At 51.0% G+C, this 24,207-nt stretch overlaps 1 protein-coding gene across 2 annotated transcripts; it reads left to right on the forward strand.

Annotated features, from left to right (window-relative positions):
• The first annotated feature begins 5,931 nt into the window (after positions 1-5,931).
• On the forward strand, positions 5,932-16,008 carry LDLRAP1 (low density lipoprotein receptor adaptor protein 1). 2 transcript variants are annotated; one of them, XM_074555497.1, is made up of 9 exons: positions 5,932-6,097; positions 7,372-7,514; positions 9,064-9,176; positions 10,212-10,326; positions 12,492-12,564; positions 12,655-12,738; positions 13,134-13,261; positions 14,267-14,301; positions 15,056-16,008. In XM_074555497.1, exons 1-9 carry the CDS (start codon positions 6,013-6,015, stop codon positions 15,192-15,194), a joined length of 915 nt encoding a protein of 304 aa, XP_074411598.1. In that variant the 5' UTR covers positions 5,932-6,012; the 3' UTR covers positions 15,195-16,008. The 2 variants fall into 2 exon arrangements, with proteins under 2 accessions (XP_074411598.1, XP_074411597.1); XM_074555496.1 differs by having other exon boundaries at positions 5,933-6,097; positions 13,131-13,261.
• Positions 16,009-24,207: the final 8,199 nt, after the last annotated feature.

A 24,207-nucleotide genomic window follows, 5' to 3' on the forward strand; every position in this document is an offset into this window, starting at 1 on the left:
GAGTTTGGTTTGTTATTCCAGGTAAGGTTTTGCTTTTGCAGCAGTGAAACAAAGGAGGAGGAGCTGGATTTGGGTTCCTGGATCAAATCAGCAACTTCCCCTCTAAAAACAGGTAAATTTAAATTTAAATTTATTGAGAATTGCAGCAGTTTGGCCTTTGTCCTTTTTCAGACACACAGGAGAAGCAGCTTCTCCCTGGTTTCTGTTTCTGCCCAATTCTGTGTTGTAAAATCTTTTTTTTTTTTTTGGGAATCCTGCAGTTGGATTTGGGGTGAATTTCCTGGATTTTCCCTCTTGGCTTTGGCTCCTGTGGTTTTGGGCCTCCAGGTGAAATCCTTCAGGAAATTCCAATGTTCTCTGTGCCAGGATCCTGCTGGGGGCACTGCCAGGAATTCCCTGAGGAATATTTTATTTTATTTTATTTTATTTTATTTTATTTTATTTTATTTTATTTTATTTTATTTTATTTTATTTTATTTTATTTTATTTTATTTTATTTTATTTATTTTTTATTTATTTTATTATTTATTTTTACTTATTTTATTTTTACTCATTTTATTTTTACTCATTTTATTTTTACTTCTTTTATTTCTATTTATTTTCTTTTTACTTCTTTTATTTTTACTTCTTTTATTTTTATTTCTTTTACTTTTACTTATTTTAACTTAATTTAATTTATCTTAATTTAATTCATTTTATTTATTGTTATTTTATTTATTTTATTTTTATTTAATTTTAATTATTTTAATTTCATTATTTAAATATTTTATTATTTAATATCATTATGCTTTATCAATATTATTATTTGATATGATAATGTCCTGCCCAAATTTTTGTCCCATGCCCAGGAGCTGCTCCGAACATTTTATTTTGAGGACATTTGTGTGCACCAGATGCATTTTGTGCACTCCAAACCCCAAAATCCCATTCCAGCAGCACGATCTGGGTGTTGGGTGGAAAATCGAAGGAAATTCCTTCGTGTCGTGCCCGCAGCAGCCACGAGAGGGCCCGGGAGCCTCGGCCGAGCCTGAGAACAAACCCAAAAATCCTGGAAAATCCTGGAAAATCCCTTTTTCCCTGAATATGACATCTGAATGGGACTCCATTGCTTTCGGATTCTCAGCACCAGCCCCCCCTAATATTGTTTTTTTATTTCCTTTTTATTATTATTTTATTATTTTTTATTATTATATTAATTTTTAAAATTATTTTTGGATTCTCAGCACCAGTACTCCCTGATATTTGGGATTTTATTTTATTATTATATTATTTTAATTATTTTTTTTAAAGTACCTTTGGATTCTCAGCACCAGCCTCCCTCTGATATTGGGGGTTTTATTTTATTTAATTTTATTTATTTTATTATTTTTATTATTGTGTTATTTAAATTTTTATTATTGTTTTAATTATTTTATTTTAATTTTTTTTTTTGGATTCTTAGCACCAGCACCCCCTGATATTTGGGATTTAATTTAATTTAATTTAATTTTATTATTATATTATTTTAATTATTTATTTTAAAGTACCTTTGGATTCTCAGCACCAGCCTCCTTGATATTGGGGGTTTTATTTTATTTTATTTTATTATTTTTTATTATTATGTTATTTAATTTTTTTATTATTATATTGTTTTAATTAGTTTATTTTAATTATTTTTTGGATTCTTAGCACCAGCACCCCCTGATATTTGGGATTTTATTTTATTTTATTATTATATTATTTTAATTATTTATTTTAAATTACTATTGGATTCTCAGCACCAGCCCCGCTGATATTTGGGTTTTTATTATTATTTTTATTATTATTTTATTTATTTTTGGATTCTCAGCACCAGCCCCCCTGATATTGGGGTTTTTATTTTATTATTATTTTTATTATTATATTATTTTTGAATTCTCAGCACCAGCACCCCCTGATATTGGGGTTTTTTATTTATTTTTGAGTTCCTGGGGGCTCTCAGCAAATCTCCATTGAAACACGAGGTTTGGGGATTTTTGTGGTTGGAACTATGAAGAGCACGAGTTCAGAAATGCACACAGCCAGCACAGAAATGGGAATTTTGTTATTGTTTTTGGGTTTTTAATCCCTGGATCCGGGGGAGGAGCTGACTTTGGGGTTTGGAGTTTTTAATAGAAAAAGTGGAATTTGCTCCTGGTGGTCTGGGGACAGAGGGACAGGGGGACAGAGGGACAGGGGGACAGAGGGACAGAGGGACAGATTTTCCCATTTTCCCAATGGGCTCCAATTTTCCCATCCCAATCCCATTCCCAATCCCAGTTTGGCCTCTCCTGCATCCCCCGTGTCCCCTCCAGGCACAATTTTGGGACAATTTTGGGGTTTGTGCCACCCCCATCCCTCCCTGGGTGTTTTTCCATCCTTTATTCCAAAGGGAACAACGGGAATTGTTGGGATCTCTCCCACCCTGCTGCCATGGCAACCTGCCTTTGTTCCCGGGAGCTGCTCCATCACAATTAACAAATAATTAATAAAAATCCTCCCCTGCACGGGGGCCCTGCCCTGGTGCTGCCCCCGCTCCGCCGGGGCACGTGGGGAGAGCAAAGAACGGGAAAAAATGGGGAAAAAAATGGAATTTTGTGGCCTGGACGGGTCTCTGGGACAGGCTGGGCCGCCTGGGGAATTTTGTGTTTGGATTTTACCCCTTCCCCTGGGGAATTTTTGTGTTTCTTACCCCCGGTACCTGGGAATTGTTGTGGGTTTTACCCCTTCCAGCTGCGCCGCTCCTGCCCAGCAGCTGCGGAGGAGCCCAGCCCTGTGTCCGTTTGTCCTTCTGTCCCTGTGTCCCCCTGTCCTTGTGTCCCTGTGTCCCCGTGTCCCTCTGTCCTTCTGTCCTTGTGTCCTTCTGTCCTTGTGTCCCTCTGTCCCCGTGTCCCTCTGTCCCTCTGTCCCCCTGTCCCTCTGTCCCCGTGTCCCTGTGTCCCCGTGTCCCTGTGTCCGCCTGTCCCTCTGTCCCCGTGTCCCCCTGTCCCCGTGCCCCCGTGTCCCTCTGTCCCCGTGTCCCTCTGTCCCCGTGTCCCCCTGTCCCACTGTCCCTCTGTCCCCAGGCCCACAGGAGCAGATCCCAGTTTTTCTATTAAAAGCTCCAAACCCCAGCGTCAGCTCCTCCCCCAGATCCAGAGATTACAAAAAAAAAACCAAAAAAAACACCACAATAAAAAAGTCCCATTTCTCTGCTCTCTGTGTGCATTTTTGAACTCGTGCTCCTCCTCTTTCCAACCACAAAAATCCCAGACCTCGTGTTCCAATGGAGATTTGTGAGCTGCAAACATCACTGGGAGCTGTGTGGAACTGCAGGGCTGCTGAGGCACATCCAGGGCTGAAATGGGGCCTGGGCTCAGCGTGGCGCCTTCATTTCCTTTATTTCTTTTATTTATTTCCTTTATTTTCTTTATTTTCTGGCACTGCAGGGATCCCAGCTGGGGCTGGGGACACTCAGGTGTCCCAGACCCTTTCATGGAAAATCCTTTCCTTGGGATTTTTCCTCCTGAGAAGCTGAGAGGCCTCAGGAACAAAATGCAAACATTGATTATCTGCTGCTGTGGGATGCAACAGGTGCATCTGGGATTGGTCTCATGGGGTTGTTTCTCATTAATGGCCAGTCACAGCCCAGCTGGCTCGGACTCTGGGTCAGTCACAAGATTTTATCATCATTCCATTCCTTTCTATTCTTAGCCAGCCTTCTGAAGAAATCCTTTCTTCTATTCTTTAGTATAGTTTTAAGATATCATTTTCTTTTAATATAATATATATCATAAAATAATGAATCAGCCTTCTGAGACACGGAGTCAACATTCTCATCTCTCCCCTCGTCCTGGGACCCTCAAACACCCCCACACTCAGGGCTGTCCCAGCCCACAAAACCCCCCCAAATGCCGTGCTGGGCTAAGGGGATGATCAGGATTAACCAGGTTGCACTGAGATGTTTACCATTATTATTAGCTCCCAAATCTGCTCGGGCAGAGCAGCCTGGGCAGTGCCCATCTGCTGTTTTACAGCTGCTTTTGCTCTGCCTGCACCTCAAATTCCCTGTTCTGGCACGGCCTGGCTGGGAGTGCCACCAGCAGCAGCAAAATCTGCCCTGGGGATGCAGGGCAAGAATGGGAAAAGGAGAAAAAATCAGCTTGGAGGGAGGGAAATGCCATCACAAGGGCAGGAGCATAGAGGGCAGCACCGCTGGGTGCCCCCAGGGTTTCTGGGGGGCATCAAGGGGTGCTCGTGGCTCTCACAGGGGTCAGGAGAACTCCCCTGGCACCCCGAGAAACCCCCTGTGCCCCAGCCTGGCAGGGAAAGCTGCCCCAGCAGCACAGGATGGCACAGCAGGGATGGGGAAAGTGGAGGTGAAACCTTTCCCTAAGGAAATCACAAAAACCAGCAGCTGGCTTTGCAGGCTCTCCCCATGAAAACTCAGGTCTTTATTTTAATATTTTAATATTTTAATATTTAACATTTCCCGGCGTGCTGGTGCTCCCCAGGCTCCTGCCCTGGCTGTGACAAATAAATCAGATTTGTGCAGAGCTTGGACAGGAGATGCCCTGAGCGCCCCAGCACGGGGGTTTCACCCCCATTTTCCAGCATGCATTAAAAGTGGGGGTGCTCCAGTTATTTCCTCTCCCGGCTGATGTTTTACCCTGCTGTATTTTTATCTTCGCTGCGTTATATAACAAGATGTGCTGGTGTCAGTCTGGGAGCTCCGGCGCTGTCAGTAAAACTAATCCAGTTTACCACAGGCCTGAATTCCTCGTGATAAAGAGCAGAATTAACCCAAATGAGTGCCTGAACTCCTGGTCCCTCTCTTCTGACCCTGCGAGAAGGAATTCCAGCCAGCACAGAACTGTTCCAGCCAACTCAGCTGCATCCTCGGGGTGTGCCAGGGGAGTTTGCGCATCCGTGCCTGCCTGAAGCTTTGGGAGGAGCTGCAGGAGGAACGAGCCTCCCTCAGGGCTGAGCTCCCCTTCCCCAAACTGTTCCCCTTTCCTTTGGGGTTTCACCTCCTCTTTTTTATCCTTTAATTTCAGAAAGCTTGAACTCTCCCATTCAGTGACATCCAGAGCAGTTGGTGACACCTTGGTGACACCAGGGTGGCTGCCCAGACAGGACACCCCAATATCCCACCCCAGCCTGGGCCACCAAACCCCTCCTGGGGCAAACTCAGCTTTTTTGGGGTCACCTGGGCATGGAGAGAGCAGAGGGGGGTCCTTACTCTGAATTTGAGTGGGGAATGGGGGGTTCCCTGCAGAGCTGCACCCCACAGTGTAGGGAGGAGGGATTTGGGGCAGGATCGTGGGGGGAAGCAAATCCTGATTTTGGGGGGCACCCCCAGGCCCTGGGTGTGGCTGGGTCGTGACGTCCCCACAGTGCTGTCAGACCCAGGGTCCCCGAAGGGCTTTGGGGACCCCGAGGAGCTTTAGGGACCCTGCGGAACTTTTGGGTCCCCACAGAGTTTTGGGGACCCTGCTCAGCTTTGAGGTCCCCTGAGGAGCTTTGGAGACTCCGTGGAGTTTTGAGGACCCTACATAACTTCAGGGACCCTGCAGAGCTTTTGGGACCCCGCAGAACTTTTGGGATCCCACAGAACTTTTAGGTCCCTGTGGCGTTTTTGGGACCCTGCACAACTTTAGGAACCCGCGGCAGTTTATGGGACCCTGCATTGGTTTAGGGACCCCGAGGACCTTTAGGGTCCATGTGGAGCTTTAGGAACCCTGCAGAGTTTTTGGAACCCCGCAGAACTTTTGGGTCCCCGCGGAGTTTTTGGGAACCTTACACAACTTTAGGAACCCTGGACAGCTTTAGGAACTCTAAACAACTCTGTGCACCCCGCACAGCTTCAGTGACCCCGCGCAGTTTTTGGGACCCCGCCGCGCTCCGGGCCCGGGGCGGGGGTGGGCGTGGCACAGGGCGTGGCGCGCTGACGTCAGCGCTCATTTGCATGGCCCCGCCCCCGGACGCGGTCAGCGCTGGCGCCGCAGGAAAAGTTTGCGGCGGGGCCGGGCCGGGATGGACGCGCTCAAGTCCGCGGGCCGGGCCCTGCTGAGGAGCCCCAGCGTGCACAAACCGTCCTGGGCCGGCGGGCGGCACAAGAGTGAGAGCCGAGACCCCTTCCCTGCCCCGGGTCCCACTCCCTGCCCTGAGCGCCGGATCCCTACCCCGCGCCCCGGCCGGGCCCCGCTCCCATCCCGGACCCCGCATTCTGCCCCGGGCCCCTCATCCCGCACCCCGCTCCCTGCCCCGGCTCCCGCTCCCTTTCCCGCACTCCGCTCCGGGCCCCGCTCCGGGTTCCGCTCCGCCGCTCCGGTCCCTGTCCCTTCCCCTCGCTCCGCTCTGTCCCGGCCCCTCTGTCCCCTGTCCCCTCTCTTCCCCCGGCCCTCTGCTCTCTCTCTTTCCCTTCGCTTTCGCTCTCTCGTCGCTCTTTTCTCACTTTCAGCCCCACTTTTTGCCGCGCTGTTCGCTCCGCCCCGCTGCGCTCCTTGCGCTCCTTCCCCTGTCCCCTTGTCCCCCTGTCCCCGTGTCCCCCTGTCCCCGTGTCCCTCCGTGTCCCCCAGCCCGGGCCAAGGGCCGGAGCCCGCCGGGCACGCTGTGACCTCGTCCCGCTCGCAGATCGATGCCCCCATGGCGAGCGGCCACCGAGCCCTGCCGGGGGGGGCACCGGGCCCGGGGGAGCCTCCCCGAACCCCCCCGGTGACACCGAACCCGCGGCTGTCCCTGATCCGGTGGGACCGGCCCGGCCCGGGTCACAGCGGGACAGGGCGTGGGCAGCGGGGGGACACGAACGGGCCGGCCTGGGGACACCTGTGGGGCCGTGGGACACCTGGGGAGGGGCAAAGCCCCCGAGCTGCCCATCCCTGCTGGCTCCTGGGTGGGATTTCAGGTTTAGGAACCCCCACCTGATTCTCACCTTGGCCCCACAGCTGTCCCTGTATTTGGAACCCTCCTTTCCCCCCCCAGCTCTTCAGGGAACAGTTCCGTGGTGGGTTCCAAGGGGAGAGCAGAGCCCTCTGCTCCTGGGGGGCTCCTCAGGCTTGGGGGGATCATTCCCCTCACCTGGGTCCCAGCAGCTGCCCGGGATTAGCAGCAAATCCCATTTTATCCTCCTTGTGTAGGTGAGGCTTTGCAGGGTCAGGGCACGGGGGGGCTCCCAGGTGAACTGGGGGCTCCTGAAGGGTTTGGTGTGGAAAACGTTTTGGGGTTTGTTGTGGTTCATGGAAAAGGTTTTGGGGTTTGTTGTGGTTCATGGAAAAGGTTTTGGGGTTTGTTGTGGTGCCTTGGAGAGCTGCAGGGGAGGCTCCCAGGTGAACCCCTCAGTGCTGCTGCTGCTGCTGTGAGTTGGTGACTCCAGAGCCTTCCGTGTGTCCCCAGAGCTGCCTGAGAACTGGACTGACACGAGGGAGACGCTGCTGGAGGGGATGCTCTTCAGCCTCAAGTACCTGGGCATGACCCTGGTGGAGCAGCCCAAGGGAGAGGAGCTCTCTGCAGCCGCTGTCAAAAGGATCGTGGCCACCGTGAGTGTCCCCAGCTGTCCCCAAGGGTCCCCAGGTGGCCCTGATGGCCCTTGGGAGGGTCCCACGGGGAGAAGTTTTAGTGGAGGGAAGTTGGGGGTTGCAGCTCCATAGGGTTGGGATTTGCTGCCCATGGGGTGAGGATTTCAACTCCAGGGAAATTGGGATTGCGTCTCCAGGGAATTGGGAAGGGGATTTGCAGGTCCATGGGGTCAGGATTGCAGCTCATGGGGAAATTGGGATTTCACCTCCGGGAAAATTGGGATTGCAGCTCTAGGAAGGGTCAGGATTGCAGTTCGAGGAGGATTGGGATTGCAGCTCCAGGGCAATTGGGATTTGCAGCTCCAGGGGATTGGGGTTACAGCTCCAGGGAAATTGGGATTGCAGCTCCATGGGGTCAGGATTCCATCTCCAGGGGAAATTGGAGATTTGGGATCCCGCAGAACTTTTGGGTCCCTGCGGAGGGAAATTGGGATTGCAGCTCCAGGGCATTGGGATTACAGCTCATGGGGAAGTTGGGATTGCAGCTCCAGAGAAGTTGGGATTTCAGCTCCAGGGGAATTGGGGTTGCCACTCCAGGGGAGTTGGGGTTGGGGCTGCAGCTCCTCCAGGGCTGTGGGTGGCACTGCAGACATTTCCAGGCTCTGGCAGCCCCTGGTTCCAGCCCAGCTGTGGGATGGGGCTCTCTGGGCCAGGCTGGAGCATGCTGAGCTGCTGTGATAAGCTGGGGTGTGTGAGGAGGCTCTGACCCGCTGCAGGCAGCCTGCCCCGGGCTGGGTCAGGGCAGGGACAGGGTTTGGAGCGTGGCCAGGGCTGCTCTGGGCTTCCCTTCCAGGATTTGGGAGGGCACAGAGGGACAGGAGCAGCCAGCACAGCCTCTGTCCCACTGGGGCCTCAGAGGGGTGGAATTCCTGGATCCCCCAATTCCCAGCCCATTCCCAGCCATCCCCTGATCCCCAGCCCTCCTTCAGTTCATTCCCCCAATTCCCAGCCCTTCTCCAGCCCATTCCCAGCCATTCCCTTGATTCCCAGCCCATTCCCAGCCATCCCCCAATTCCCAGCCCTCCTTCAGTTCATTCCCCCAATTCCCTGCCCTTCTCCAGAACATTCCCAGCCATTCCCCTCATTCCCAGCCCATTTCCAGCCATTCCCCTGATCCCCAGCCCTCCTTCAGTACATTCCCCCAATTCCCAGCCCTCCTCCAGTACATGCTTCTGATTCCCAGCCCTTCTCCAGAACATTCCCAGCCATTCCCCTGATTCCCAGCCCATTCCCAGTCATCCCCTGATTGATTCCCAGCCCATTCCCAGCCATTCCCCTGATTCCCAGCCCTCCTTCAGTTCATTCCCCCAATTCCCAACCCTTCTCCAATACATTCTCCTGATTCCCAGCCCTTCTCCAGCCCATTCCCAGCCATTCCCCTCATTCCCAGCCCATTCCCAGCCATCCCCCGATTCCCAGCCCTGCTGAGCGCATCCCCAGCTGCTCCCACACCTCTGGGGGTGCCCGTGGTCAAAGCCCGGGGTTCTCCCTGCCCCTGTCCCTCGCCCAGGCCAAGGCCAGTGGGAAGAAGCTGCAGAAGGTGACGCTGAAGGTGTCGCCGCGGGGGATTGTGCTCAGGGACGGCAGGAGCAGCGAGCTCATCGAGAACATCTCCATCTACAGGTGGGTGCTGGGGCTGTGCTGAGCCTCCCTCCCATGTCCCCTGAGCTCGGGCAGCATCCTGGGCATCTGCAAACCCCAAACCTGGCTCCCAGCCCAGCCTGGGCACCCCTGCATCACCTCCTGCCCCTGCCCTGAGCCTGGAATGCCAGGCTGGGAACAGCTCCTTTCTCCTTCCTCATCCTCCAGGGAAACCTTCCGAGGAAGGGCAGTGTGAGATGGTGCTGTGCTGGGAGCATCCCCTGCTCCAGCCTGTCCTGTCCCACTGGGTGGAAAAGACATTCCTCTTCTTTTCTCTCTTATCTTCTTCTCTCTTTTCTCTTCTTTTCTCTTTTTTTTTTTTCTTTTTCTTTTCTCCTTTTATCTTTTCTCTTTTTCTTTTCTCTCTTCTCTTTTTTCCTCTTTTCTTCTCTTTTTTTCTCTTGTCTCTTCTCTTTTTCTTTTCTCTTTTTATCTTTTCTCTCTTTTCTCTTTTTATCTTTTCTCTCTTTCTTTTCTCTCTTCTCTTTTTTCCTCTTCTCTTTTTTCTCTTGTCTCTTCTCTTTTTCTTTTTTCTTTTCTCTTCTTTTTTCTTTTCTCTTTTCTCTCTTCTCTTTTTTCCTCTTCTCTTTTTTCTCTTGTCTCTTCTCTTTTTCTTTTTTCTTTTCTCTTCTTTTTTCTTTTCTCTTTTCTCTCTTCTCTTTTTTCCTCTTCTCTTTTTTCTCTTCTCTCTTCTCTTTTTTCCTATTTTCTTCTCTTTTTTCTCTTCTCTCTTCTCTTTTTCTTTTCTTTTCTCTCACTTCTTTTCTCTTTTCTTTTCTTTTTTCTTTGCTCTTTTCTTTTTTTCTTTGCTCTTTTCTTTTTTCTTAGCTCTTTTCTCTACTTTTTTTCTTTTATTTCTCTTCTCTTTCTCTTCCCTTCCCTTCCCTTCTCCCCGTATTGCCCATGGATGTCACCCCCCGGTTTCTCCCCATGCCCAGCCCACCCTGGTGCCCTCCCCGTGCCCTGCAGCCCCTGTGGCAGCCCCAGAGCCCAGCCCGGGCCGTGTGTGTGTTCCAGGATCTCGTACTGCACCGCAGACAGGGCCCACGACAAAGTGTTCGCCTACATCGCGCAGAGCCAGCACAGCGAGAGCCTCGAGTGCCACGCCTTCCTGTGCCCCAAGAGGAAAATGGTCAGTGAGGGCAGGGAGGAGGGGACCGTGCTCGCTGGGGTGCCAGGATGAGGGAAGAGATGAGGATCTGACTCCATGTTTTATTTATCAATTGATTTATTATTTTATTATATATAATATGTTAAAATGATACTAAAAGAATAGAAGAAAGGATTTCGTCAGCAGGCTGGCTAAGAATAGAAAAAGAAAGAATGATATCATTTGTGTTACAGATAACATCAGCTTGTGACTGACTGAGACAGTCCAGACAGCTGGGCTGTGATTGGCCATTAATCAGAAACAACCCCATGAGACCAATCCCAGATGCACCTGTTGCATTCCACAACAGCAGATAATCAATGTTTACATTTTGTTCCTGAGGCCTCTCAGCTTTTCAGGAGATAAAAATCCCAAGGAAAGGATTTTCCATAAAGATGTCTGCGACATCAGGAGAGGCTGCCCTGGGCTGGGGAGGGGGCTCAGAGCACAGATTTGGCTCTGGGAGTGTTTGGGGTGGGCTCAGAGCCCAGATTTGGCTGTGGGAAGGAATTGAGGTGGGCTCAGAACCCATCCCAGACTCTTTCCCAAATCCATCTCTCTGCTCTGAGCCCTCCTGGACCTCTCCCTGCTATTTCAGTGCCCCAGAGCCTGGTCCCAGCAGCATCCCCGTGCCTGGAGCTCTGTTCACATTCCCTGCCTCTCCCAGCTCCTTTTTTCCCCCTGGGGACAATAATGGCAGCCACAAGTTGTCTCTCCTGTGCTCCCATCCTGGCAGGGCCGAGATAAAGCCTCGCTCTGCAAATTAAAATTTAAATCTTCCTGCTGCTAAAGGAATTATCTCAGTGCTGCATCAGCTCGGTGCATCCCCCTGCAAATAAAGTTCTCCAAAGCCTTTTGTGGCAGAAAAACTGGGGATAATTTCCTTTTTCCTGCTGTGTGAAGTGCAGGAAGATCCTGCTGCTGAGGTGATCCCTGCTCCCAGCCTGGAGCCAGGGCAGGGGCTCTGGGTGCACCACAGCTCCCAGGCACTGCCATGTAATTAGCCCATATTTTTAGTTCCTGGGTAATTCTCAACAGTGGCTGGGCCTATTAAACTTGATTCAGATGTGACAGCTTAAATTGTAAACAGCTGTGAGGAGTTTCATACTTAATTACCATATTTAAGGTTTTTTTTTTTTTTTTTTTTTTTTTTTGCCATAAAGCATTTGCACTCCCATCAGGGATGTAAAGAGCTCAAATATCCAAGGGAGCCCTCCTGGTGCCAGCCTTGACTGGCACTGCTGGTTCTGGGGTCCCCTTGTCCCCCTGCCTGGTTTTGGGGGTGCTGTGCCCTGTTTGTGTCCCCCCCATGTCCCTGGGGGCTGCCAGTGCTTTCAATAATTTCAGTGATTGGTTTCAGAGATCTCAACGATTGATCACAGTGGTTTCAGTGATTTATCTCAGTAATTTCAGGGATTTCAGTGATTTGTCTCAGTGCTTGATCTCAGTAGTTTCAGTGATCTCAGTAATTTCAGTGATTGATATAATGGATTTCAGTGGTTTCAATGATCTCAGTAATTTCAGAGGTTTCAGTGTCTGATCTCAGTGATTTCATTGGTTTCATTAATTGATCTCAGTAATGTCAGTGGTTGATCTCAGTAATTTCAGTGATCTCAGAGGTCTCAGTGGTTGATCTCAGTAATTTCATTGATTTCAGTGGTTTCTGTGATTGATCTTAGGGATCTCAGTGATTTCAGAGATCTCAGTGATTTCAGAGGTTTCATTAACTGATCTCAGTGATGTCAGTGATTGATCTCAGTGATTTCAATGATTTCAGAGATCTCAGTGATTTCAGAGGTTTCATTAATTGATCTCAGTGATGTCAGTGATTGATCTCAGTGATCTCAGTGATGTCAGTGATGTCAGTGATTTCAGTGATCTCAGTGATTTCAGAGGTTTCATTAATTGATCTCAGTGATGTCAGTGATTGATCTCAGTGATTTCAGAGATCTCAGTGATTTCAGAGGTTTCATTAATTGATCTCAGTGATGTCAGTGATTGATCTCAGTGATCTCAGTGATGTCAGTGATGTCAGTGATTTCAGTGATCTCAGTGATTTCAGAGGTTTCATTGATTGATCTCAGTGATGTCATTGATCTCATTGATTGATCTCAGAGCTCTCATCCTGTCCTGCTGTGTGTCCCCAGGCCCAGGCTGTCACCCTGACTGTGGCCCAGGCTTTCAGGCTGGCCTTTGAGTTCTGGCAGGCAGCAAAGGAAGGTGAGTTGGAGTTTGTGTCCCTGCTGTCCCTGCTGTCCCTGCTGTCCCTGCCCCTGCAGGCAGGGGTTCATGGCCTCTCCTGTTGTGCAGAGAAGGAGAAGAGGGAAAGGTCCATCCTGGCAGCAGAAGGGACGAGCAGCCCCAGCTCAGGAGCTCCTGCCCACCCTGGCACAGGTGAGTGAGGCACAGGGCAGGGCCTGGCGTGGGGAATTGTCCCTGAGCAGGAATGATAACAAAAACTTGTGGCTCGGACAGAGTCTGATCTAGCTGACTGTGATTGGCCATTAATTAAAAACAACCCCATGAGACCAATCCCAGATGCACCTGTTGCATTCCACAGCAGCAGATAACCATTGTTCACATTTTGTTCCTGAGGCCTTTCAGCTTCTCAGGAGGAGAAATCCCGAGGAAAGGAATTTCCATGAAATGTGTCTGTGACACCTGAGTGTGCTCAGGGCCCAGATGTGGGTGCATCCTGCAGGGGTTGGATGCAGGGAGGTGATTCCAGCAGGGAGGTGATTCCAGCAGGGAGGTTTGGGTGTTTCTCTGTTTCTCTGCCCTCACAGCAGCCCTGGGGAAGCTGCTGGACCTGGAGGAGCCGGGCAGGGCCCCCCTGGGCAGCAGCCCCGAGCCCCCAGCGCTGGACAACAGCAGCTTTGGGCCCAGCAATGCCTCTGTCAACAACAACCTGGAGTGGGTAAGGGACAGCCGGGGGGACTGGGCCAAACTGGGGCAAACTGGGAGCTCTGGGGGGCCTGGGCTGCTCAGGGAGGGATCACAGCTCAGGGTCAGCTCCCTCCTGGCAGCAGGGCTGGGAGGGCCAGGGAGGGAATTCCATCCCTGTGCTGAAATAAATAACATGTGCTGCTCTCCTGGATGGAGCTGGGGCACGCTCAGCCCCTCTGGGGGTGATTTAGGGGTGATTCCCATCCCTGCTGCTCTCCTGGGTGGATCTGGGGGTACAGGATCAGTTCCTTTGGGGTGATTCCCATCCCTGCTGCTCTCCTGGGTGGATCTGGGGGTACAGGATCAGTTCCTTTGGGGGTGATTTGGGGTGATTCCCATCCCTGCTGCTCTCCTGGGTGGATCTGGGGGTACAGGATCTGTTCCTTTGGGGGTGATTCCCATCCCTGCTGCTCTCTTGGGTGGAGCTGGGGCACGCTCAGCCCCTCTGGGGGTGATTTGGGGGTGATTCCCATCCCTGCTGCCCTCCTGGGTGGATCTGGGGGTGCAGGATCAGTTCCTTTGGGGGTGATTTGGGGTGATTCCCATCCCATCTGCCCTCCTGGGTGGATCTGGGGGTACAGGATCTGTTCCTTTGGGGGTGATTCCCATCCCTGCTGCCCTCCTGGATGGATCTGGGGGTACAGGATCAGTTCCTTTGGGGTGATTCCCATCCCTGCTGCTCTCCTGGATGGATCTGGGGGTACAGGATCAGTTCCTTTGGGGGTGATTTGGGGTGATTCCCATCCCTGCTGCCCTCCTGGGTGGATCTAGGGCAGGCTCATCCCCTTTAGGTGCAGGAAGGGCCAAGCCCCCGAGTTCCCCTTTCCCTGCAGATTGCAGGGGAGGTGGCTGAGGCCACCTCAGCACCCAACAGACAGAGATATTTCTTTGTGTGAGTGCAGAGCCAGGACTCTAAATGCACTTTTGTGCAGCTCTCTTAGCAACTACTTGTCTCTCTTTTGATCTCTCCACAAAGGAGATGGATGATGGTCTGGACGAGGCGTTCTCAAGGTAATTCTCAAACTCTCAGCCCTCCCTCGAGGTAATTCTCAAACTCTCATCCTTCCCTGCAGTTCAGCAGGGGAGCAGCCCCAGAGCCCTGGCTGTTAATAATGGCTCTTAATAATGGCTGTGTGTTAATAATAAGTAGAATAATTACTCTGTGTTTATTTTACTCCGTGTATTACTCTGTATTTATTTTACTCTCTGTTTCACTCTGTGCATTACTCTCTGTATTATTCTCTATTTATTTTACTCTGTGCATTACTCTCTGTATTGCTCTATATTTATTTTACTCTGTGCATTTCTCTGTATTTATTTCACTCAGTGCGTTTCTCTGTGTTTATTTCACTCACTGTTTCTCTGTACTTATTTCACTCTGTGCATTTCTCTGTGTTTATTTCACTCTGTGCATTTCTCTGTATTTAGTTCACTCTGTGCATTTCTCTGTATTTATTTTACCCTGTGCATTTCTCTGTGTTTATTTCCCTCACTGTTTCTCTGTGTTTATTTCACTCTGTGCATCACTCTGTATTTATTTCACTCTCTGCATTTCTCTGTATTTATTTCCCTCACTGTTTCTCTGTATTTATTTCACTCTCTGCATCACTCTGTATTTATTTCCCTCACTGTTTCTCTGTATTTATTTCCCTCACTGTTTCTCTGTATTTATTTCCCTCACTGTTTCTCTGTATTTATTTCACTCTGTGCATTTCTCTGTATTTATTTCCCTCACTGTTTCTCTGTTTCCCGTCCCTGTGCCCAGGCTGGCGCAGTCCAGGACCAATCCCCAGGAGCTGGACACGGGGCTGTCAGCACAGGAGGCTGCGGAGGCTCTGTCCCCCCTGCACTGGGGCCAGCTGGAGCCCAGCCCGGCTGAGCAGGACGATCTCTTCATGTTCTGAGGGCCCCCAACCCTCCCCGAGCCCCTCTGGGACCCTCCAGGGCCCCCCCACTGCCGGGTGCCACAGCCCAGCTCAGACCAAAGCTTCAGAAACCCAGCGTGGAGTTTTGTACCTTGCTCTTACCCAAACCACAGGATGCTCTCGGACCGATTTACTCACAGTTTACAAGAGGTGTGGGGCTGCTCCTCCTGCAGGCACCACCACAAGGCTCTGTGGGTGCAGACACAGCTCTGGGTGTCACCAATGCACCCAGCCTGGGGTGCAGGCACAGCTCTGGGTGTCACCAAGGCTGGCACAGCACAGCACCCGCGTGGCCAGGGAGGATCTGCAGCAGCTGCTGGTACTGTGACAGCACAGCAGTCACAGAGGGAGCAGAGCTGGTGCGTTGTGCCTGTGGCACTCTCACAGCTCTCACTCACCCCAGCGGCTCCCAGCTCCTGTTTAACCCAAAGACTTTTGTAACTCAAAGAAGTTTTGCACTTTAACGCTTGGACTGAAAGCAGCGCTCGGAGTGTCAGGGTGGGCAGTGCCTGGAGCTCTCCTCAGAAGCTTTTCACCCAAAAAGAGCCCTCCTGGCAGTGCTGCAGCTCTGGCTCCAGGCTGGCTCCAGGCCCCAAACTCCAAAGTTGGCTTTAACAGCAAAACCAGCAGGGAGCAAAGGTTTGGTTTTGGATTCTGCTGGGAAGGGCAGCCTGGGAGGAGCAGCAGGAGCAACAGCTCCACGTTCCCAGCTGGGCCCTGCAGGTTTGCCTGGCCAGGACTCCTCCTGCCCCAAAGCCCAGGGGTTGGGCTGGGATGGGATGGGATGGGATGGGATGGGATGGGATGGGATGGGATGGGATGGGATGGGATGGGGTCAGGCAGCAGCTCCTGGTGCCCAGTGGTGCTCCCACCCCTGTCCCTGACAGCTCCAGGGGCCTCAGGAAGCTCCATCTACCCCTGGGGCTTGAACCAGCCATGGAGGCACAGCTTGTGCTAACTCAAGATTGGGTTTAACCATCCCAAACAGCCTCACTGACACCTCTCAGTGTTTGTGGCCTTACGTGAAGTGTACTAATCTGTTTTATAGATTTGTAACTCGGGTTTGAAGCACTAATTCATTCCCCTGATAGCTCTTTAGAACTCCCTCAGAACTGCTCACAGGAAGGAAGGAAAACCCTCTGAGTCAGCTGCAAGGGTTCATTAGGGAGCAGCTGAGTGGCTCTGCCTTAGCTTGGAGATGATTTTCCCCCAAAGTGTGAGTGTGGGAAGGTGTTGGGGGTCTCTCTGACGGAACCTGTGCCCTGTGGGCTCCGCAGGGAGCAGCTCAGAGCAGTTCCAGGTCCTGGCAGGGCTGTGCCCATGGGTGCCTCAGTCCTGGGGGCAGCAGCTCTGCCCAGGACCCTGGGATGGGTGAGGAACTCATCCTGCTTTCCCAAGAACCTGGGATGGAGGGTGAGGAACTCATCCTGATCCCCTGGGATGTGTGAGGAACTCATCCTGCTCTCTGGAACCTGGGATGGAGTGTGAGGATTCCCTGTCCTTTCCTAGAGCAGCACATCCTGACATTCACAACACTATCTCTGTGTGTCCAGAGTGTTTTGTTTTGTTTTATTTTATTTTTTTTTTAAGACAACCTGATGCTGTAAAGAATTTTCTGCACTGAGGGGAATAAAAACTCTGCCTTTTTTTTTTGCAGGCTCTTTTTGCTGGGTGATTTTATTTCTTTCCCCTGTGGTTCCTGTGGTGGTTTCTGTGTCTCTGGGTGGTGCCTGGCCCTGGTGTGGCAGGATGGGATCAGAAAGGTCCTGGGGGTGATTCCAGGGGGGCTGAGCTGGGCTCTGCTCCCGGGGGCTGCTGTGGCACCGGAGGGGACACACAGGGACACAATCCCAGAGTCAGTCCCAGTGTCCCGTCCCTATTCCCAGTGTCACACCCTCACTCCCAATGTCAATCCCAGTGTCACATCCCAGTTCCCAGTGTCACACCCTCACTCCCAGTGTCCCATCCGAGTGTTCCCATCCCTATTCCCAGTATCACATCCCCTCTCCCCGTGTCACATCCCAGTGTCCCATTCCCATTGTCCTATCCCTATTTTCAGTGTCCCCCTCTCCCAGAGTCACTCCTAGAGTCAATCCCAGTGTCCCATCCTCAATCCATGTCATTCCCAGTATGTCACTTCCCCAATCCCAATGTCACTTCCCCAATCCCAGTATCCCATCCCCTCTCCCAGTGTCACTCCCAGTGTCCCATCCCCATTCCCAGTGTCAATCCCAGTGTCATATCCCCATTCCCAGTGTCCCATCCTCAATCTCATTGTCCCATCCCCATTCCCATTGTCCCATTCCCAGTGTCCCATCCTCAATCCCAGTGTCCCATCCTCATTCCCAGTGCCCCCATTCCCAGTGTCCCATCCCAGTATCCCATCCCCTCTCCCAGTGTCATTCCCAGTGTCCCATCCTCATTCCCAATATCCCATCCCAGTATCCCATCCCCATTCCCAGTGTCCCATCTCCCCTCTCCCAGTGTCATTCCCACTGTCCCATCCCCATTCCCAGCCTGTCACCAGCTCCTCCTCGGTCACAGCCCCCATTCCCAGGTGTAATTAATGCAGCAAATGAGTAAAGACTGGAATCTGCTCCCAAGTGCCAATTTTATCCCTTCTCCAGGGCTGTCACAGCTCCAATCAAACTGACAGCAAGGAATAAAACACTTGCGTCTCTGGCATTTTTTATTACTTTTAATGTGATTTTTTTTTTTTTGGTGAGTTACTGGAAATTTAAATTATAATGGTATGCTTCACTTAAAGAAAGTATCCATAGCAACAGAACATCTAAATTATTGCAGGCTGATCACTTCCCTGCTGGAGTCACATCTCACTCCTCTCACGGCACTCCCAGAGGTGCAGCATTTTAATAGAGGTTTGGGTTTTTTTAACCTTTTTTTTGCAAATAAACAAGAGAATACAGAGCACCTTCTCCATCAGTGCAATACCTACAGGCAGACCCAAAGGGAGCAAGTGCTTTTGTTGTCCAGACAGGAGGGGCTCCAGGCTTGCTCTGGAGTCAGAGATTTCTCCTCTGGTTCAGGAGTTATTCCATGTGAAACTGGGGGATTTCTGTCCACTGCAGCTGCTGGAAACTCTCCTGGACCAGGAGAAAGCAGCACGGGGAGATTGTCACATTCATATTTTCTGGAAAAAATCCCTTTGCCCAGGATTTCGCTCCTGGGAAGCTGAGAAGCCTCAGAGAAAAAGGAAAACAATTCTTGTCTCATTTACTTCTCCTGTGTTTTGCTCCTTTGGGATGTGTTTAAAAAGTAAAACCATAATTATCCGATCTGCTTCTCCTGTGTTTCGCTGCGTGGAATGTGTTTGGGGATTGTTTGCCCACAGGTGATTGTTTCATTGGTTTCATGTGAGTTGTTTTCACTCTTTGGCCAATTGGTGCCAAGCTGTGTCAGGGCTGTGGAAAGAGTCACAAGTTTTCATTATTATCTTTTTGGCCTTTTGTAAATATCCATAGAATAGAATAGAATAGAATAGAATAGAATAGAATAGAATAGAATAGAATAGAATTCTGAGAGCCTGGAGTCAGAGTCACCATTCCTTCCTTCATCAGGGCGCCCTGCAAATCCAATAGAAGATCAGGAACATTCTTGTTTGATTCTCAGCTGGGTTTATGGGTTTATTTCTATTTTATTCCTTCCAAATTCCTGCAGGACAGGACAAAAGGGATGGGTGAAAGCTCAAAGAAAGTGGGATTAGATGAAATATTAAGGAGAAATCCTCTGCCCCTGGTCCCTGGCAGTGGCCCAGGCCAGGCTGGAGCACCTGGGGCAGTGGGAGCTGTCCCTGCCCACCCAGGGGTCAGAATGAGATGATTTTTAAGGTCCCTTCCCACCCAAACCATTCCATGATCCCCCAAAAAACAACTCCAGCAGCTGCTTGACATTTAAAGGCAATGGGGGAGAGAACACCCAGGTGTTTTGCTCCTACCATCGCTGAATTTTGGGCTGGAGCAGTCACAGATTCCCACTTTTAAAAGATTCCTTCACTTTAATCACAGCAAAACTCGAGTGCTGCACGCTCCGAGCTGTCACACGTGAGAAACAAACTCGCTGGGAGGAACAGAAATGTGTTTTTTTCCATTCCAATCTCAATTATGGGAATCAAATGCGTCATGTGGATCAATAGTAGGTTGAGATTGCTCAGCCAGAAAGAGTTCAGATATAAAAAGCTGCAGCTGAGAGGCTTCCTGAAAGCTCATGTATTATTGCAAGGGAGATGGTGACAGTGAGCAGTGCCTGCAGTGTCCCCTGGAAGCTCAGGAGAGCAGGGCTTTAATTGGGGCTTTAATTGGGGTTTTAATTGGGGTCCTGTGTGCAGGATCCTGAGCCCAGGCAGATTTTACCCTGCCCAGAATTTGCCTTTGCTGTCCCCTGGTTCCCCCTGCCCTGTGGAGCACTGCCACATCCTGTCCTGCATGTCTGCAATTCCTGCAGAGAACCTGCAAACTGCAGGGCAGTGAGGCAGCCTGAAGATAATACATTAAATATTTTTAATCATTTAACATTTCTAGAACAGGAGCTGGTGTGCAGAGAAGCGGCTGTGGCTCGGCCAGCCCAAAGGAAAATGTTAAAAAAGCAGGAAAAGGTGTCAGGATTCGTTGGGTGATTGGGTTTGTTTGTAAGGGAGGTTCCATGCCCATGGAAAGGAGGAGCTGCAGATTTTGGGGTGATCAGGGTGGCAGCAGTGACAGGAGCCATCTCCTGTCAGCGACTCTCAGACCAACTTGGCTTCAGGTGTGAGTTAAAAACAGAGCACAGAAGGTGGGTGGTGGAAGAGGGATGAGAATGATGCAAAAATTCTGCTGGACCTGCAGATCCAGCTCAGGTTTGGGACTCTCAGCTCCTGGGAAATCACCTGGGACAGGAACCTGTAATTTCGTGGCTGCTGCATGAGCCAGAGGATGAGCCAGCTGCAGTCAGGGATTTTTACTGAGCGTGGATCACCCCCAGCCCTGCCCAGCTGTTCCACATCAGCTCAGCTCTCCCTGCCCACAGCTTCCCCAAATCCACCCAAATCCCTCCCCTCAGAGGAGCCAAATAAACCCCAGAGCCAGGGCTGCAGGTTCTGCAGGGGATTTGTCTCCCGTGGTGTGGCTGTGGGATGGGGATTTGCTTCTTGAGTGGGGCCAGATTTGATATTTGGCATTTCTGTTTGAGGCTCTGAAGGATCCTGAGACCCATCAAACGAGCTCCAATGAGAGTTTAGGGCTCAGTGGCTTGGCCAAATGTGATTTTATGTGGCAAGAGCCAGTGGTGGGCAGGCAGGAGCTTTGCTTTCAGGGGGTGTCAGAGGCTGGGTTTGCTGTTTCACGCTGGTTTAGCACGGCCGGCAGCTGGGGGTGTAAATCGCCATTAAACTGGGGACGCTCCGGCAGGATCTGGGTCACCTGCTCCGCTGTGCTCCCGGTGATATTTCGAGCGGGGCTGACTCACGGCTGCGGAACGCGGTGGGAGCTGCGGTAATTCACGGCTGAGAGCATCGGCCAGGGGAGCGCTCTGTGCCCCGGCTGAGCCGCTCGGAGCGGGCGATGCCAACCCAGGCAGCCCTGGGTACACTCGGAGCGCTGAGGGATGCTCTGGGCACAAGCTGTGCCCTGTGCCAGCAGCCCCGCCATCCCCAGGGTGTGCTGTGTGTGTGTCCCCAGCCCCGCCATCCCCAGGGTGTGCTGTGTGTGTGTCCCCAGCCCCGCCATCCCCAGGGTGTGCTGTGTGTGTGTCCCCAGCCCCGCCATCCCCAGGGTGTGCTGTGTGTGTGTCCCCAGCCCCCTCTGCCGTGCCACCATTCCTGGCAGGGATGCAGGTGAGTCCTGCCCTCGGGCTGGCACCGCTGCCGCCGTGCTGGCAGTGCCAGCCGCAGTGAATGGCACCGAATGCGTCCTTTCCGAGTGATTAACCCCGCTCAGAGCTGGCGTGGCGCTGGGAAATGCCCGGGCTGAGCATCCCCACCTGCCCGCAGCGATAAAGGCTCCTTTAAACCCTGATTTAAAGCGGCCTGTCCTGCTGAGCTCGGGCTTTATCTGGTTTGGACTGGAGCGATAACACAGCGAAATATCTGGAGAGGAGCTGGTGGCTGTGGTGAGAATGGGTACCCTGGGGGAGACACTCTCAGCATCCCTCTGTCTGTGCAGGGACTATCGAGGTGTCACCGAGGCCACTCCGCTCCCAAACGCGCTCAGGGCTCACCAAACACAGGGACAGGGCACTGACCTGGGCAGGGGCTGCTGGGGTCCCTGGCTGAGGCTCCAAGGAAGATATTTTTAGGGTTTTTAATGTGGATTGGGTATAGCCCCCTGGAGAAGATATTTTTGTGTTTTCATGTGGATTAGGCATAGCCCTGTGTGCAGTTTTCAAGGAGGGAAAGGAAAGGTGAAATCTGAGCGGATCTGCGGGAGATTGGTCATTCCAAGGGATCTCAGGGAATGAGGAGTCTGAGCTGGGGCCACACAGAGGCACCACAAAGGGAAAACATTTCCCTGGCTGACACCAATGAAATGAAAATGATTTCATTTCTGCTGACCAAGGAAAAATTGAAAGGACATTTCTGAAGGGACCTGGAGGATCAAACCCCCCTCTCCCGGCAGCAGCAGGGGCTGTGCTGGCACAGTGCCACCAGTTCAGGTACTGGGAACATTGGAAATTTGCTGTATGAGCTCCCAGAGCTGTGCTGAGCTCCCTGCAGGCTGTGGCTGGGTCACAGGACGTGTTTGGCCTGAGGATGCCACCAGGAACACCAGACTGGCACAGTGCCAACAGCTCAGTGCTGGGTTTAAATTGAGAGCAGACAGTGACTCAGCCCAGGCAGCTTGGGGTGACCTGTTCCTCAGGCTGGGACACCTGAACTTCACCCTCCAGGTGAGTGCACAGAGCCCTCCCCTTGTCTCAGGGAGCTCCACAGCCCAGCAGGAGCAGCTGGAGGGGGTTTGGGCACCCAGGGAAAAGCTGGCCTTGTTTTGCTTTCACCGAGTTCCTCCCTGATTTATCTTCAGGTCTCTGCTGCATTTCCTGCCAGGTGAAGTCTTTGGCTGGAAATTATTCTTAGACCTTTCCCACTTGGGATCTTCCTTGTGAAGCCATCTAAAACGGGCTGGTGCTCCACATTCACAGCATTGCTCTGGCCCTCTCCTCGTTCCAGCAGGGCGAAATGGAGCACAGGAGTTCTGATGATGATGATTTTGATGGAAAATCAGGGAAAAAAAGCTGCAGCCTGCTCCATTAGTCACCTGGTGTTACAGGGAAGCAATGAACTGGGAATGTTCCTGCTCTCTCCTCCATGCACCTTCTGTTGTGTTGCTGCTTTTGTGCTGTTCTTCAGCGTCTTTGATATTTTCCCTGGCACACAGGAGGCAAGATTGCTGAGATGCAGACCTTTACCATACTTAAGCAAGATTCCTCCTCTTGTGAGAGCTTGTTCCTGCACAATTCTGGGGTGAGGGACTCGGGTTGGGTTCTTATCTCAGATGTGAATGGGTTTTTTTCCTCTGTTCTGGGATGGAACAGGGGTCTGGCTGAGGTGATGGGGTTGGCATCGTGCAAATGTCTCTGCTGGAATTCTCAGACTGAACAGAAATAATCCTTCACCTTCCTTAAATCCCCTCTCTCTTGAGGAAACCTCACACAGCAGAGAGGCTGCATTTTGTGTCATCATTATTAAAAAAACAACCCCAAACCAGCCCGACAAAACCCCTCAAACCAAAGCTGCTCTGTTCCTGTAGTGGTCCCTTGATCTTCTTAGGGAAGGCCCAGGATGGGAAAGGTTGGGCGGCTCTGCTTCCTAAGAGGATTTGGGGGCATCAAGGAGGATAATAAATAAAAATCAGCAGCAGAGAGCGAAGCAGAGGGAGGATAAAGCAGCCAGTTGTGAGCAGAGGGCTGTGCCTCGCTCCTCATTCCAGGCAGCAGCTCTGGAAAACTTGGAGGCTTATCTTTTAATTAGGTTAAATTAGGAAATCTTCTTGTTTTGCTTTTTTTTTTTGTGTTTAGCATAACATTGTCTTGGAGGTAAAAGCTTGGAATTGGAAGGTTCTCCAGATTAGGTTAAATTAAGATATTATGCTTCTTAAAGAAGACAAAGCATTGTCTTCAAGGTAAATGTTTAATTACATTTTAAAAACAATTTTGTCTGTGCAATAATAAGCCAGAGCCCAGCTCTGCCCGTGACTGCAATTCCAGACAGAAGCCAAATAAATTGAGAAATTGCTGCTGAAGGAGTTAGGAGGCAGAGTGTAATTACTGGGGAAATGGGGGTCCTGCTGCATTATGATTCTTGGTTTTTTAGCAGCTCTGGAAGAAATAATTTAAAGAAAATTACTTTCTTTTTTTTTTCTTTATGGGCATAAGAAAAATAGAATTTAATATCTACCTTTCTGTGAGGAAGCAAACTACAGAGTGATAGATAACCCAGGGCAAAGGAGTTTGGCCCAATTATTGCACTCGGGCCTCCAGACTATGTTTTAGAGAGCCTCGGTGTTTATTCCTCTCCCAGAGCAGAAAACATTTCTGGTTCTGGCTGTGGGGTGAATCCTAGGGCTGGAACGTGGATCCAGAAAGCCCCTTTGGCTCCCAGATGGGGATTTTGGGGCATCACAGCCATGAAAGGATGGAGCAGGCAGAGGGAGAGAGGCTCAGGGGCAGAGCCAGGAAAGAGGGGGAAAAAGAAAGGAAAGGAACAGCCAGGGATGGGAAGGGAAAAATATGGAGAGGGGAAAGGAGAAGGAAGGAAGGCAATGAAAGGAAGGGGGGAAAAGGAAGGAAAGGAGGGCAAAAAGGAAACCAACCCAATAACCCAGCCTTGCTCCCCCATGGTGCAAAGGGATCTGAACACGTCCCCAGAGCAGGGCAGCCCCAGCGTGTAGAGCAGACACAGAATCTGTGCTGATAGCTACTACAAAGTGCAGGCAGTGACAACAAACCCTGCTGGGGCTGCCAGCCGTGACAGGGAGGGATCCCCTCCCTCTCTCCCTGCTGG

This window comes from Zonotrichia albicollis, chromosome 20, assembly GCF_047830755.1.
Source record: "Zonotrichia albicollis isolate bZonAlb1 chromosome 20, bZonAlb1.hap1, whole genome shotgun sequence".
Taxonomy (NCBI): domain Eukaryota; kingdom Metazoa; phylum Chordata; class Aves; order Passeriformes; family Passerellidae; genus Zonotrichia; species Zonotrichia albicollis.

Coding starts and splice junctions, on each gene's coding strand:
- LDLRAP1 (XM_074555496.1), top strand. CDS start 6,013: ATGGACGCGCTCAAGTCCGCGGGCCGGGCCCTGCTGAGGAGCCCCAGC. Junction 10,327..12,491: donor TGTGCCCCAAGAGGAAAATG/GTCAGTGAGGGC, acceptor GTGTGTCCCCAG/GCCCAGGCTGTCACCCTGAC. Junction 12,565..12,654: donor CTGGCAGGCAGCAAAGGAAG/GTGAGTTGGAGT, acceptor CCTGTTGTGCAG/AGAAGGAGAAGAGGGAAAGG.